The sequence below is a fragment of the Lampris incognitus genome, chromosome 15 (assembly GCF_029633865.1).
Source record: "Lampris incognitus isolate fLamInc1 chromosome 15, fLamInc1.hap2, whole genome shotgun sequence".
NCBI lineage: Eukaryota > Metazoa > Chordata > Actinopteri > Lampriformes > Lampridae > Lampris > Lampris incognitus.
This window is the reverse complement of record NC_079225.1, coordinates 3,698,781-3,715,076: the sequence shown is the minus strand read 5'-3', so window position 1 is coordinate 3,715,076 and position 16,296 is coordinate 3,698,781. Positions and strand designations below refer to the sequence as shown.

General features: G+C 44.7%; 1 protein-coding gene across 2 annotated transcripts in view; it reads left to right on the top strand.

The window, feature by feature from the left end:
- The window catches only part of antxr2b (ANTXR cell adhesion molecule 2b), a 39,268-nt gene that overhangs the window by 19,064 nt on the left and 3,908 nt on the right, over positions 1-16,296 (top strand). For both annotated transcript variants that reach the window (XM_056294810.1, XM_056294809.1), the window contains exons 10-14: positions 1,230-1,299; positions 9,940-10,018; positions 10,174-10,269; positions 11,267-11,317; positions 11,544-11,639. In XM_056294810.1, the coding sequence (XP_056150785.1) occupies positions 1,230-1,299; positions 9,940-10,018; positions 10,174-10,269; positions 11,267-11,317; positions 11,544-11,639 (392 nt within the window). The remainder of the gene's footprint in view (positions 1-1,229; positions 1,300-9,939; positions 10,019-10,173; positions 10,270-11,266; positions 11,318-11,543; positions 11,640-16,296) is intronic.

Here is a 16,296-nt window from a genome sequence, read left to right as displayed (position 1 = left end):
TCTGAAATATTTACACCCTTTCTTAGTTTTTTTTTTCCTGTAAATTGGTCTTTGTCTTCTGTAGCTTTTTGTTTTGTTTTTTTTTGGTTGTTGTTGGGTTTTTTTGAACATTTTCCCCCTTTTTCTCCCCAATTGTACTTGGCCAATTACCCCACTCTTCCGAGCCGTCCTGGTCGCTGCTCCACCCCCTCTGCTGATCCGGGGAGGGCTGCAGACTACCACATGCCTCCTCCGATACATGTGGAGTCACCAGCCGCTTCTTTTCACCTGACAGTGAGGAGTTTCACCAGGGGGACGTAGCACGTGGGAGGATCACGCTATTCCCCTCAGTCCCCCCCCCCCGAACAGGTGCCCTGACCGACCAGAGGAGGCGCTAGTGCAGCGACCAGGACACATACCCACGTCCGGCTTCCCACCCGCAGACAGGGGCAACTGTGTTTGTAGGGGTGCCCGACCAAGCCGGAGGTAACACGGGGATTCGAACCGGTGATCTCCATGTTGGTAGGCAGTGGAATAGACCATCATTCTACCCTGACGCTTTTGTTGCTTTTTTAGCCATATTTATTTGTAAAGCCCTGAATCACAATTTAGTCCTAGAGGACTTTGCAGTTACAATCCCACTGTGTACAATGTAGGACACCCTCCATCCTGAGACTATCAGGTTGGGTGTTCTCCATCCCTTATGTATGTGAATGGGTCCAGCATGGCACAGCTGGGGCTGTCCATGCTAACAGAAGTGCAACAGGCACCTTGATGGGTAACAGTAGCCGGGACATGAGATGTGAGTGTCTATGTGTAAGTGGAAAGAGGGTGGTGGACAGAGAGACTATCTGTGGTGCTCCAGTCAAACAGTGGAAGCCTCTTATTGACTCTCCAGAGAACAGAAGGTCCATTCTGTCCTCTTTCTCATCAGTCTATTTACATCACATCACTTACAGGGGGAGAGAGGAACTCGGGGCTTGCACACACTGCTGCATTTTTTCCTCTTGTCTTTCCTTTCATCCTTGTTTTTAATTGTTCATATGACCTACTATATTAAATCGTGTCCTTCAGTTTTATCTGTTATATTTGTGTGCAGTTTATAAGAGTTGACGTGTTTAACATTTTGTGGGTTTCAGTGTGTTAATGTGAGATCACAAGTTGGTGCGTTGCTTTGGTTGAACTTTGCTAATGGAAGTTTTTCTTCACTTTTCTGTTTCCCATCTTACTACTTATCTCTCCGTCCCTAGACCATAAGCCTACAGTGGTTAAGGACGGCTATCTGCTGTGCCCAGCGCCGGTCCTCACTGAGGCTGGACAGTACGTACACACACACACACACACACACACAACACCTTAAGCAAACATCTTGACCTTCCAACCGTAGAATCGCTCCATTCCTCCAACAGAAACAACTGTGTTGCTCACGTGCACATTTTAATGAAGTCATGAGATTCACTTCACTGTGTCCTTGCTGAAACACATCATGACGACTTGATTATAAACGTCTTGTCTCAGGCCCCAGACGGGGGAAATACAGGTCATGTTTCCGTCGAGGTGTTCTTGAAAGAATTTCGAACTCTGAATAGGAAGGAAAGAGGTCCTTGTGCTTGCCTGCAGTATTTACCAGCCAATCAGCGTCCATGATCCACACAGCCGAGAACACCTGGTTCTGTTGTAGACCAGCAACCAGGAACACTTATTTGTCGTTTCATTTCATGCACCTGCGCACAGGAAATGAAACGAAACGTCGTTTCCCCCAGCCCACCGCAGTGCAACACAAGTCAAAAACACATATCCAAACTACAAAAACACACACATCCAAACTACAAAAACAAACATATAAGAACACATCCAAACTAAAAAAAACTACAAGAACACACATATCCAAACTACAAAAAAACTACAACACATATATCCAAACTACAAAAAAATACAAGAACACATTTATCCAAACTACAAAAAAACTACAAAAACACATCTATCCAAACTACAAAAAACTACAGGAACACATATATCCAAACTACAAAAAACTACAAAAACACATATATCCAAACTGCAAAAAAACACATATATCCAAACTACAAAAAAACTACAAGAACACATATATTCAAACTACAAAAAAAAACCCTGCAAAAACACATATCCAACATATCCCAAATAAATAAATAAAAATCACTGTCCAAGAGAGTGAACGCCAGGATGACTGTCGGTACTGCCGGTCTGCATGGGCTAGCAGTTAGCTTAGCCTGCCCCGCATCTGCACCCTGTCAGACCGCCCTCGGTGTTTCCTCCTTGGGTGCAGCTCCAAGAAGGGCCGTGGTCCCTGGGCCCACTGGACGCAGCAGACCAGGCTCCCCCAGCTGATCCAACGCCAGCTCTGCCAGCCCGACACCTTCGACACACCTCCCCGCACTCCACACGACAACACTGAGAACACACTCAACGCTAGGCGAGGCCGCTGCCAGACCACCCTCAATGTTATCGGAACTGCCGGTCTGCATGGGCTAGCAGTTCGCTTAGCCTGTCCCGCTTCCGCGTCCTGTCAGACCGCCCCCAGTGTTACCTCTTCGGGCACAGCTCCAGGCATGGCTGTGGTCCCTGAGCCCACAGGACGCAGCAGACCAAGCTCTCCCAGCCAATCCAGCGCCAGCTCTCCATCAAACAAAGACTTTGATGATGTGGCAGATCTGATGCCCAGCCTTCTGTGGCTCCGACAGTAAATGAGGGCCCACGTGTTGAAACTAAGTTAGATTTAAAACACAGGAGTTTTAAAATCAAATGTCTAAATAAGTGTCGTCCATGTCCCCCCAGCTCTGTCCCAGTGTTAGGTGTGTCTGGTCGAGATGTTTCTCCAGCCAGTCACCTCACCTCACCCACAGTGTGTCTTCCTCATAGGGACTGTTCGTTAGCTCACAACCAACTGATGGAGAGCTGCACCGATTTTTATTTCATAGTCTCGACTTGACAAAAACGTAGATTTTTGCTTATGTGTTTTTGTAGTTTATGTCTTGACTGTTCAATGCTGAATAAGCAGCACTTGATGTCCAAGACAGTTTTCCCCTTCCAGGACAATAACGTTTATCTTATCCTGTTCTTTTCAAAAATGTGCTCACAGTTTGGCCAACACAACCGGAATTTATGTGAGACTTTTTTGACAAGTAATTTTTACACATGAAAAATGAGATGGAGACAAGCTGAAGGACGAGAAGAAGGGAGACGCCAGTAAGACTATTTTTAGACATGTACATTAGTTACAGGAGGCATGGTGGTGCAGTGGTTAGCGCAGTTGCCCCACAGCAAGAAGGTCCTGGGTTCGAGCCCCGGGGTAGTCCAACCTTGGGTGTCGTCCTCTGTGTGGAATTTGCATGTTCTCCCCATGTCCGCTGGGTGTCCTCCCACAGTCCAAAGACACGTAGGTCAGGGGAATCACCTGTACTAAATTGTTCGTGGGTATGAATGTGTGTGCAACTGTAACTTTGTAAGGGCTGCTAGAGCTAGCCTGATAAACTAATGAGAAGAGCTTTATGGCTGACACGTGTTCCACTTATCTGTTTGGTCCAAGAGTGATTCTTCCTTTGCGTTTTAAGTATTTATTTAAACTTGCTTGAAGACATACAATGAAATAATGAATTGCATCCATGAAATAATAACTTTTAACCTGACCTAATACAAGTATACACAAAGCACGAGTACACGTGGGCTATGCACGGTCAAAAAACCGTGTGGTTCCACTCTTCCATTTTAGGCAACTCACTCTTCCGCTTACTTCCTCTTCCGGAGCGCGTTAACCCAGGAACACCCTTCTCCAGTTCTTAAAGTGACATGCACCTATCTAAGACTACACAGCAAACTTAATACATACATAAAGAAAGCAGTTACCTAAAGTATACGATGTGTAAAAAATAAGTATTTAAACTAATTATTCAAATTACTAATTAAAACATTAATTATTAACCATTAGGAGACATTTGGCTCCTACATTACCGGCCTTCAATTGTTCTGATAATGCTAAAGCCTAGAACAATTACCACATCCATAACAAATTCCATATCAAATTCCATGAATACATAAAATGAACAGGCATTTGTATTATCAAACATCTGATGTTACAAAATATGAAAAGGAAGTGCTTGGTAAGCACACAGTCCAATATTTCGCCAGTCAACTTGACAGGTCCGTTTTCTGAAAGAAAAAATAGAAACAGAGAGAGCGAGAGAGAGAGAAACAGAGAGACAGAGACAGAGAGACAGAGGTTTCCAGCACATGGCTCATCATGGGGGCTCAGTCTTTCCCACCTGCCCATTCAGATTCCGTGAGGAGACAGATCTTTGTGATGGGTCTGTCCAAGATGTTGGTCTTTGTCTTTATGCGAACTCTGCGAACAAGCCCCTTCTTGTCTGGAATAGCCTCAATGACTTTTCCTATAATCCATGAATTTCTTGGAGCACAGTCATCCACCGGAAGAACCACATCTCCTTCTGCAAAGTTTCTTGATGCTGTGGGCCATTGTTGCCGCTCCTGGAGTTGAGGTAGGTACTCTTTAATCCATCTCTTCCGAAACAAATCTGACATATATTGCACCTGCCTCCATCTACGCCGTGAGTAGAGATCATCCTTGTCAAATAATCCTGGTGGTAATGATGGTTTCACCTTCAGCAGCAGGAGATGATTGGGCGTCAGTGCCTCCAAGTCATTGGGGTCACTAGATGCCTTTGTGATAGGTCGGCTGTTGATGATCGACTCAACCTCACATAAGACTGTGTGAAGGCTTTCTTCATCAAGGACTTGTTCTCTCACAGTGGAATTCAGCACCTTTCTAACCGATCTTCTTAACCGCTCCCACACTCCACCATGATGAGAAGCTGTAGGAGGGTTAGATGTCCATTTTATCCCATATTGATTAAACAAATGCTGAAATTCAGAGGTGTTCCAGTCAGCAATGGCTGTCTTCAGCTCATGATTAGCCCCAACAAAGTTCATCCCATTATCTGAACGAATCTCTTTCACTTGTCCTCTCCTTGCTATGAAGCGCCGGACTGCGTTTATGCACGAGTCTGTGTCCAATGATGAGGCAAGCTCAGTGTGAACTGTACGAACAGCTAAACAAGTGAATATAACACCATATCTCTATGTGAGGCTTCTTCCACGTTTCACCTCAAATGGTCAAAAATAGTCCACCCCAACTCTGGTGAAGGGTGGATCATCTGGCATCAACCGATCTCGTGGAAGATCAGCCATTAGTTTTTTCCCAACTGTTCCATTAAGCGACTGTATGTAACACAATTTGAGAGAACCTTTCGAATGGTTGTGTTGGCACTAGGGATCCAAAGCCACAGTTTAGAGAGCATATGATTGCAGCCTCCATGTCCAGTTTCCTCATGGATCTGTCGTAGAACTTCATCAACAATGGGAAAGTTTTTAGACAGAGTGACAGGCTGCTTACAACTTTCTGGCATAGCCGCTCGACATAGCCTTCCACCAACTCGCAACAGACCATCTTGAAACACAGGGTTCAGCTTATAAAGTGGCTACTGCATTTCACATTCTGTCCCTTGAGCAAAGCTAAAATCTCATCAGAGAACTTCTCTTTCTGACAGAATTTGATCATGTCCTGACACATTGATATGGCTGCTTCATCTGTAGCAACAGATTTCAGGCAGTCATCCACGTAGAAATTCTGCAACACTGTCTCTATCACTTCAGCTTTGAACCGCCCACTCTGGTCTTCAGCACACTTTCTGGCACAGCTAGGTGAAGACATAGCCCCAAACAAGTGTACAGTCATTTTGTGCTCAGTCAAGGGTTGGTTATAGTCACCACCTGTCCACCAAAGGAATCTGAGTAAATCAGAGTCATCATTAGGCACTCTAACCTGGTGGAATATTGCTTCCACATCTGCCATGATTGCAACGGGTTCTTGTCTGAATCAGATTACAATGCCAATTAGACTACTGGTCAGGTCTGGACCTGGAAGAAGCTGATCATTTAAGGATCTGCCCTTATAGGATGCAGCACAGTCAAACACAACACTCAGTTTCTGTTTCACTGGGTGGTAAATTGCATGGTGCAGTATATACCACACTTTCCCTTCCTTGTTTGTCAATTCTTCATTGGACAACTGCACTGCATAGCCCTTTTGAATAAGCTGCTCCATGAAATCTGTGTATTCCTGTTGAAAGCAGGCATTCCTGATAAACTTCGGCTGTAAGTTGTGTGCTCGCTGTTCAGCTATCTTGCAATTATTTGGAATGTTGACCAAATTTACTTTTTAGAGGTAAAAATATGGTGTAATTACCATCCACCAGTTTAGCTGATTCCATGACCATGTCCATGAATGGACGATCTTCTCCAGACATCTCTACTTCATCATGTTTTCCTCCCTCAGGAAAATCCATCTTGAACTGTTGAAGCCACAGGTTCTCTAAACAGGCCACAGATATACGATTCACTGTTGTCTTCATTGGTTTTCTCATATGTGCATGACTGCATAGTTCCCTTAAGGGCCCATTCACAGTCCAACCTAGTTTGGTTCTTACAGCGTATGGTCCATTACCAACACAGTTCACCACTTCCCACGGCTCCGTAGCTTTGGGTACATTTGCTCCAATGAGCAGCCCAATGTCGGCCTCAATTTGAGGGAGATAGATTTCTTTGAGGTAAGACCACCTTTCAAGATCCTTCTGCTGGGGTATGTTTTCTTTACCTACAGGTATTGACCTTTGCGTGAAGACATCTGGAAGTTCAAGGAACTCGCCGCCTGACAAACTGCTGACCTCCAAGCCAAACACCACGTAAGTGCATATAGATTTCTCTTCATTCATGGTTCTCTGCAGTATGTCGGTCTTCCTTCCAATGAGCTTTAACTTATCCATCAATGCCTTCATACAGAACATGGCAGAGCTCCCTGGGTCCAGAAAAGCATAAGTCTGCACCACCATACTTCCCTTCTTGGCTTTGACTTGGACAGGAACTATTGCGAGTGTGCTTTCATCTTCTCTGGCCCCAGTAAACTCATAACCATCAGACTCTGCACAGACAAATGCACTCAAAACTGTTTGACCTTCACAGTTATCAGTCCTCTTCTTTGGCTCAGCAACCGTGTCCTTTTTCTTAATGTGCAGCAGTGTAGGATGAGCTAAGGAACACACCTGACAACTCACCTTTACTTTACAGGCTTTGCTCATGTGACCATGCTTCACAGTCCTTTGCCTCTCTAGAATTCCAACTTGTCTTTGTGTGGCTTGTCTTTTAGCTTACTATATGACCCTATGGCGTGTTCACCCTTACAGAAGAGACATGTCCTTGCCGTAGGTGTGATGGGATTCGTGTGTTCTGTTTGCACTGCATCTTTTGTTTGATGACCCAATGGTATAGCGCTTGTGGTGAACGACTTCTTGATTCCACTTCTTTTCTGTGTTCTATGATCATCTTGTTTCGTTGTGGATCCTTTAGCAGTTGTGCCATCCTTTATATCGCCAAAGACTGGATGAAGTGCAATTTTGGCCTGTTTGTTTATGAACTCAACCAGATCTTTAAACCTGACTCTCTTGTCACATTGCTCCTGTACACTACACACAACAGCTCTCCACCTTTCACGTAGCTTGTATGGAAGCTTTGCTACGATAGCCTTTAAGTTCACAACATTATCCAGTTCTTCCATGTCACTTCAGTCATGATATTACAGCATGCTGTTAGAAAGAGTAAAAATGCATTTAAAGCTTCTCTATCCTCTGGCTTGATAGTTGTCCAGCTCAAGACCTTGTTCATGTAGGCTACAGCAATCTTGTAATCATTCCCAAAATGCTATTTGAGCAGCTTTTTAGCCCTGCAATAACCTACACCTGACTTCATATGAAGACAACTTTTTATCAACTCTTTAGGTGGATGACTAGTGAATTGCTCTAAGAAGTAGAGACGGTCCTTATAGCTTTCGGTGCGGGATTCTACTCCATGCTCAAAGGCTCTTACAAAAAGATTGTACTCTAAAGGATCACTGCTGAAGATAGGGATGTCTAACGGTGGCAAGGTCATAATTTTTTGCTGCTTCACCATCAACTCTGTAATGCTATTCTGGCGTGTCTGACACTGCAGAGCGTTTCTACTGCATGATCATCTACAATAAAATTACTAAACTGACCTACACTAGTGGGCTGGGGACAAAGTGACCTGAATTCTTCACCCCCGTTTTCTGTGTTGACGATTGGCTCTGCATGTGGTGGTAGAACTCCAGATTCAATAGTCATTCGACATGTAGGACTTACGTGGGATAAGCGCTGAGTTTCAAAATTTTCTAATACTTTGATTTTAGCATCAGATGCAGCAATAGCAGTTAGTAGTTCTAATGCTTCCCTTTTTGCCTTCAACTCAGCTTCCTGACGTTCAAGATCTTGCTTCTGCTTGAGAGCAACAAGCTTTGCAAGTAATGTGGCTCTCTCTACCTCAGCCTTGAAATGCGCTGAAGAAGCACTGGAGGACGCCTTGCTTCCAATGTCTGACCCACGCCTTCCACTCTTAATGCTCAAAGCAAAGGACGCTATTGATACACTGTCTGTAGGCTTTACCTCTGCATCACAGCGTCTAGCTTGCTCTACCCGCTCCTCGACTGCCTTTAGCCACGTTTCCACTTCTTGTATTAATCATCTTATACGACTTATTTTAGACTCGTATGAATTTTGATCTTCAGAGAACTTGACGATTAATTGTTTGATATTATCATTTAGCTTGTTTATTTCCCCAAGCGAATCCTGATAATTCAAACGTAATTTCCTATTCACTGCATTGACGTTAGCATCATCTTCCATTAGCCGCTCCAGCTCATTTGCCTGGTTGGTTAGCTGACCTAGCTTAGCTCTTCTAGACTGTGTTAACCTATGCAGTTTGTCCTCGACAGCCTTTTCCGTCATTTTCTCATTCCTCTTTTGTCGAGGTAGCTCCTCAAACCCTTCTTCCATATTTCCACGTTACTTTGAAACGTCTCCAAATTAAACAACGCTAGCGATAAGTTTTTTACTGCTTACCGTGCTGCCTTTCTTTTTACCGTCGCTCACCAGTGCTTGGGTAATCCTCGTCAGCGAGTTTCCCTGCTGTCCACAATGCCTTGAATCCGTCTCAATCTTCCTTTTCCACTTGGAGCAAGAGGGTTTTTCTGACAAAGATGTAAGGGCTGCTATAGCTATCCTGATAAACTAAATAAAAGAGAAGAGCCTTCAGAGAAATACAGCGAAACAGTGAAACATACAGTGAAATAATGAATTGCATCCATGAAATAATAACTTTTAACCTGACATAATACATGTATACACAAAGCACGAATACATGTAGGCTATGCATGGTCAGAAAAACCATCTGGCTCCACTCTTCCATTTTAGGCAACTCACTCTTCCACTTACTTCCTCTTCTGGAGTGCGTTAACCCAGGAACACCCTTCTCCAGTTCTTAAAGTGACATGCATATATCTTAGACTACACAGCAAACTTAATACATAATAAAGAAAGCAGTTACCTTAAGTATACGATGTGTAAAAAATAAGTATTTAAACTAATTATTCAAATTACTAATTAAAACATTAATTATTAACCATTAGGAGACATTTGGCTCCTACAAACTTTGTCATATTCCTTTTGTAATACGAACATAAATACTCATTTTTTGGAAACGTGTCATAATTGTGCCTATGTACTTCTGGAAACTTCACTGCTGCATGAGACCTGTCTCACTACCTCATGTTTACGTAAGACTTCATGAACATTGTACACAGCGTGCCCTAGTTTCTGCACTGACGTCCCACATAAAACACAAGCCTGACATACATGTTATACTATGACGTTTGACTTAGTCTTTTGTGCAGAGTCTTTATTTTGCTTACATACTTGAGAAAACGTGCTCAGTGGAGTTAACAGATACCGGTTCTGGTTCTGAGTACCACAAGTAAATCTGAACAGCCTGTGATATTTGCAGGTCTCTAGACGTGCTGGTCAGCCTAAACAACGGACAGTCCTACATCTCCAGCCCCGTCACCATGTACGCCACCGAATGTGTGAGTGCCCAACTAGGGGGTGTAAGAACACGTAGCAGGATTTCACATTCAGCCACATGTGCCGTCTGTCCTGTTCACATAAACATAACAACACACATTATTAATAAACTGTGTGTGTGTGTGTGTGTGTGTGTGTGTGTGTGTGTGTGTTCCAGTCAGATGCAACCTGGGTGTTGTGGTTACTGCTGAGTTTGTTCCTGTTACTGACTTTGGGTCTACTGTGGTGGTTCTGGCCTCTCTGCTGCACAGTGGTGAGTCGTGTGTGCGTGTGTGTGCGTGTGTGTGTGTGTGTGTGTAAGTAAGTAGTACTACAGTTTTGTTGGTATCAAAGTAAGAGTGAGGGCAGCAGTTGTAGAAGCAAGAGTAAAAGTTGCGGTGGTTCAGGCGTGCAGGTGGTGTGGCGGTCTATTCCGTTGCCTGCCAACACAGGGATCGCCGGTTCGAATCCCTGTGTTGGTCGGACGTCCCTACAAACACAATTGGCCGTGTCTGCGGGTGGGAAGCCGTATGTGGGTATGTATCCTGGTCACTGCACTGGGGCCCCTGTTCAGGGGGGAGAAGGAACTGGATGGAATAGCTTGATCCTCCCACGCGCTACGTCCCCCTGGTGAAACTGTTCACTGTCAGGTGAAAAGAAGCGGCTGGTAACTCCACATGTATGGGAGGAGGCATGTGGTAGTCTCCAGCCCTCCCCGGATCAGCAGGGGGGGTGGAGTAGCGACCGGGACGGCTTGGAAGAGTGGGGTAATTGGCCGGGTACAATTGGGGAGAAAAAGGGGGAAACCCCCCCCCCAAAAAAGTTGCAGTGGTTGTAGTAGCTGTAGTATAGTAGTATTACAGTAGTAGTAGTAGTAGTAGCAATAGGAATAGTCATAGCTGTAAAGGAGGTTGTAGTAGTGTGTAAGTTGTAGCAGTTGTAGAAGCAGTGGAAGATGAAGTGGATGTGGTAGTAATAAAATTAATAGTAGACGTAGTGGTAGTAGTGTTTGTAGCAGTTATTGTAGTAGGCAATAGTGCATGATAGCACTGCTACCACTATTATATACAGCAGTACATAGTATTGTTGTAGTGGTAGTAACAATAGTAAAAGTAGTAGTTTGTTGTAACATTAGTAGTAGTAGTGGTAGTAGAGATAGAAATAGTATTGGGTGGAGCAGAGGTGGTGGTACAAGTATCAGTAGTGATAGTAACAGTTGCAGTAGTAATAGTTACAGTAATAGTAATATTGTTTTACATGGTTTCCTCCAGGTAATAAGAGACCCACCTCCCTCTCGTCCTCCACCCCCTCGCCCTGTGACGGTGAGTATATTTAATATTTAAGAGTATGTATCTGAAAAAAAGAAACGTCATTCTCAGATGTACACATAGAAGACAGCAGCAGTCTGTTCAGCAGCACCATCTGAAGTGGTGTAGATGTTCCTGTAGAGTTGATGTTATGTTGACGTAGTGTTCATAGTAGTAATAGCAGGGTTACTAGGGCAGGCATTCATGATACCTAACGTGTATCCGTCTTTACTGGATGTAGGAGCCAGAGAAGGAGCCTTTACCCAAACACAGATGGCCTACGGTGGATGCTTCTTACTATGGAGGCAGGGGGGCAGGTGGGATCACACGCATGGAGGTAAAGTTCTGCTCGGTGCTCACTTCATCTTAGTTTGGGTTCATTGGTAGCCCCAAAAGAGGGCACACGAGAACGTTTTCTTTAGGTGCTATGCACCCAAAGAAGAAGTGTTACGTACCTGAAAACAACACTTTAAATGAAAAACAAACTAGAATATCTGACTTTTCTTGTAAAAGAAACTCAATTATTTATTTATTTTTTTTCGACATCTCATTTTCAACTCAAGATGATGTAATGGGGTGATACTTCTTTTTCTGTATACAGTGCTAAAAAGTAAAAAATACCAGTCCCAAAAAGGTAATGTCTGCACGTGTTGAGCTCATTCTCATGTCACGTTGTCGTATACAGCAGCGTTTCTCAACGCAGTCCTCAAGGACCCCCTATCCTGCATATTTTCTTTGCAACCCTGAATAGGTACCTGTTTGTAGTTATTCAACCAATCAGCAATGAATTTTGTCAGACGTCGCACACCTTGCATAATTAAGTGCTGCTAGATGATTGGTCGAGTAAGTACAAGCAGGGCTCCCTATGCAGGGTTACAATGAACATCTGCAGGATAGGGGGTCCTTGAGGACTGGGTTGAGAAACACTGGTATACAGCATTGATGCTGTTGAGCCATCCATTATCCAAACCGCTTATCCTGCTTTCAGGGGCGCGGGGGTGCTGCAGGCTACTGCAGCCTCTTCAGTAGAGCCATCCTGCTCAACAGGACATATCTACTGAAGATGTTGCAGGTTAACGCAGCATCTTTCAGTAGATATGTCCTGTTGTTCCATGAAGACACATTTATGATGAAGACTGTGTCTTGTAATGTAACCCATAACATCAATTCAACATCATGAGTAAATAAAAACTGTCATCTGCTGTTCATAATGTAATATCTCTCACATGCACTTGTTTTTTATGGAAGTGTTGTCATTTTGTCACTAAAGGACTAAAGTTACCTTGCGTTCCTTTAAAAAGAGCTCGTGCTTGATTTTATTTTTCCATCTGTGATTTGTACAACATTTTACAAATTTTGGAACATATGAGAGGACACAACTGTAAGAGCTCCCGGTGTATAACCAGAACACACACACACACACACACACACACACACACACACACACACACACACACACACACACACACACACACACACACACACACACACACACACACACACACACACACACACACATCCTCGCTGATCTGTCCTTGTGGGGAACCCTCATTGACTACAATCATTCCCTGTCCCTTAACCCTACCCTTAACACTTACCCTACCTTTAACACTTTAACACTCCATCCATCCATCCATCCATCCATCCATCCATTATCGAAACTTCTTATCCTGCTCTCAGGGTCATGGGATGCTGGAGCCCTATCCCGGCAGTCTTTGGGCGGCAGGCAGGGAGACATCACAGGGCTGACACACCTAGAGCACCACATTGACTTCACAACTGCGTTTTCCCACAGATGCTTCCTCATGACATCTTATAAAGGATATCCGCCAAAACCAGGTCTCATACTTCTATTCAGACGTCCTTTATTCGTGAGGATATTATTAACATGGCTCGCAGCACAGGCCATGAGACAGGATTACACAAACATTGTAAACTGTCAACCATGATAGCACTTACGTAGCAGAACAGACGCAGACTGTGTTCAGGTCTGATTACATCCACATGTAAACCACTTACAAGTCTGGGAACTAGATTAAGATACACGGTCCAGCCTGAGGTTTGGAACAGGCCACAGATTTAAATGAAGAGGATGAGCCAATAGCAAACACTGTGAATGTGCAACAGATCCAGAGGACGAGACCTCCTCTTTTTTCTCCCAGCACAATCCAAATGTGATGGCCTGACCTTGTCAGCATCCACCCTGGCATTTCCTGTCTCATCCAAGAGAGCATCTCACACTGACCACTTCATCCAACTCTCAAACTGACCACCTTGTCCATCTCTCACGCTGACCGCCTCATCCATCTCTCACACTGACTGCCTCATCCATCTCTCACACTGACCACCTCATCCACCTCTCACACTGACAACTTCATCCATCTCTCACACTGACCACTTCATCCATCTCTCACACTGACCACCTCATCCATCTCTCACACTGACAACTTCATCCATCTCTCACACTGACCGCCTCATCCATCTCTCACACTGACCGCCTCATCCACCTCTCACACTGACCGTATCATCCATCTCTCACACTATCCACCTCATCCATCTCTTACACTGACTGCCTCATCCATCTCTCACACTGACCTTTTCATCCATCTCACACTGACCGCCTCATCCATCTCTCACACTGACCGCCTCATCCTTCTCTCACACTGACCACTACATCCATCTCTCACACTGACCGCTTCATCCATCCCTCACACTGACCACTTCATCCATCTCACACTCTCACACTGACCGCCTCATCCATCTCTCACACTGACCGCCTCATCCATCTCTCAAACTGACCACTTCATCCATCTCTCACACTGACCACCTCATCCCTCTCTCACACTGACCACCTCATCCATCTCTTACACTGACCGCCTCATCCATCTCGCACTGACCACCTCATCCATCTCTCACACTGACCACCTCATCCATTTCTTACACTGACCGCCTCATCCATCTCTCACACTGACCACCTCATCCATCTCGCGCTGACCGCCTAATCCATCTCTCACACTGACCGCCTCATCCATCTCCCACACTGACCGCTTCATCCATCCCTCACACTGACCACTTCATCCATCTCACACTCTCACACTGACCACCTCATCCTCCTCTCACACTGACCGCCTCATCCATCTCTCACACTGACCACCTCATCCATCTCTCAAACTGACCACCTCATCCATCTCTTACACTGACCGCCTCATCCATCTCGCACTGACCGCCTCATCCATCTCTCACACTGACCGCCTCATCCTTCTCTCACACTGACCACCTCGTCCGTCTCTCACACTGACCACCTCATCCTTCTCTCACACTGACCGCCTCATCCATCTCCCACACTGACCGCCTCATCCATCTCTCACACTGACTGCCTCATCCATCTCTCACAGGTCAGTCATCACATCTGATGTGAGGGGGAAAGTTGTAACACACACACATGCGCACATACACACACATACAGATGCACACATACATACACACACGCACGCACACACACACACATATGCACACATACGTACACACAAACTCATACACACACAAACACACACACACACATACACAAACACACACACACACCCCTTGTGAATGTCGTGAAGTCATCCATAGGCCTGTTTCTTCTCTACCTGTCCTATCTACCTGTCCTAACAGGTGTTTCTTCTCTACCTGTCCTAACAGGTGTTTATTCTCTTCCTGTCCTAACAGGTGTTTCCTCCCTACCTGTCCTAACAGGTGTTTCCTCCATACCTGTCCTAGCAGGTGTTTATTCTTTACCTGTCCTCACAGGTGTTTCTTCTCTACCTGTCCTAACAAATGCTTATTCTTTACCGGTCCTAGCAGGTGTTTCTTCTTTACCTGTTCTAATATGTGTTTATTCTCTACCTGTCCTAACAGGTGTTTATTGTCTACCTGTCCTAGCAGGTGTTTCTTCTGTCCTAACAGGTGTTTATTCTCTACCTGTCCTAGCAGGTGTTTCTTCTCTACCTGTCCTAGCAGGTGTTTCTTCTCTACCTGTCCTAGCAGGTGTTTCTTCTCTACCTGTTCTAATATGTGTTTATTGTCTACCTGTCCTTACAGGTATTTATTCTCTACCTGTCCTAGCAGGTGTTTCTTCTGTCCTAACAGGTGTTTATTCTCTACCTGTCCTAGCAGGTGTTTCTTCTGTCCTAACAGGTGTTTATTCTCTACCTGTCCTAGCAGGTGTTTATTCGCTACCTGTCCTAACAGGTGTTTCTTCTCTACCTGTCCTAACAGGTGTTTATTCTCTACCTGTCCTAACAGGTGTTTCCTCCCTACCTGTCCTAACAGGTGTTTCCTCCGTACCTGTCCTAGCAGGTGTTTATTCTTTACCTGTCCTCACAGGTGTTTCTTCTCTACCTGTCCTAACAGATCCTTATTCTTTACCGGTCCTAGCAGGTGTTTCTTCCTTACCTGTTCTAATATGTGTTTATTGTCTACCTGTCCTAGCAGGTGTTTCTTCTGTCCTAACAGGTGTTTATTCTCTACCTGTCCTAACAGGTGTTTATTGTCTACCTGTCCTAGCAGGTGTTACATCTGTCCTAACAGGTGTTTATTCTCTACCTGTCCTAGCAGGTGTTTCTTCTCTACCTGTCCTAACAGGTGTTTATTCTCTACCTGTCCTTACAGGTATTTATTCTCTTCCTGTCCTAACAGGTGTTTCCTCCCTACCTGTCCTAACAGGTGTTTCCTCTGTACCTGTCCTAGCAGGTTTTATTCTTTACCTGTCCTCACAGGTGTTTCTTCTCTACCTGTCCTAACAGGTGCTTATTCTTTACCGGTCCTAGCAGGTGTTTCTTCTTTACCTGTTCTAATATGTGTTTATTGTCTACTTGTCCTAGCAGGTGTTTCTTCTGTCCTAACAGGTGTTTATTCTCTACCTGTCCTAGCAGGTGTTTATTCGCTACCTGTCCTAACAGGTGTTTCTTCTCTACCTGTCATATCTACCTGTCCTAACAGGTGTTTCTTCTCTA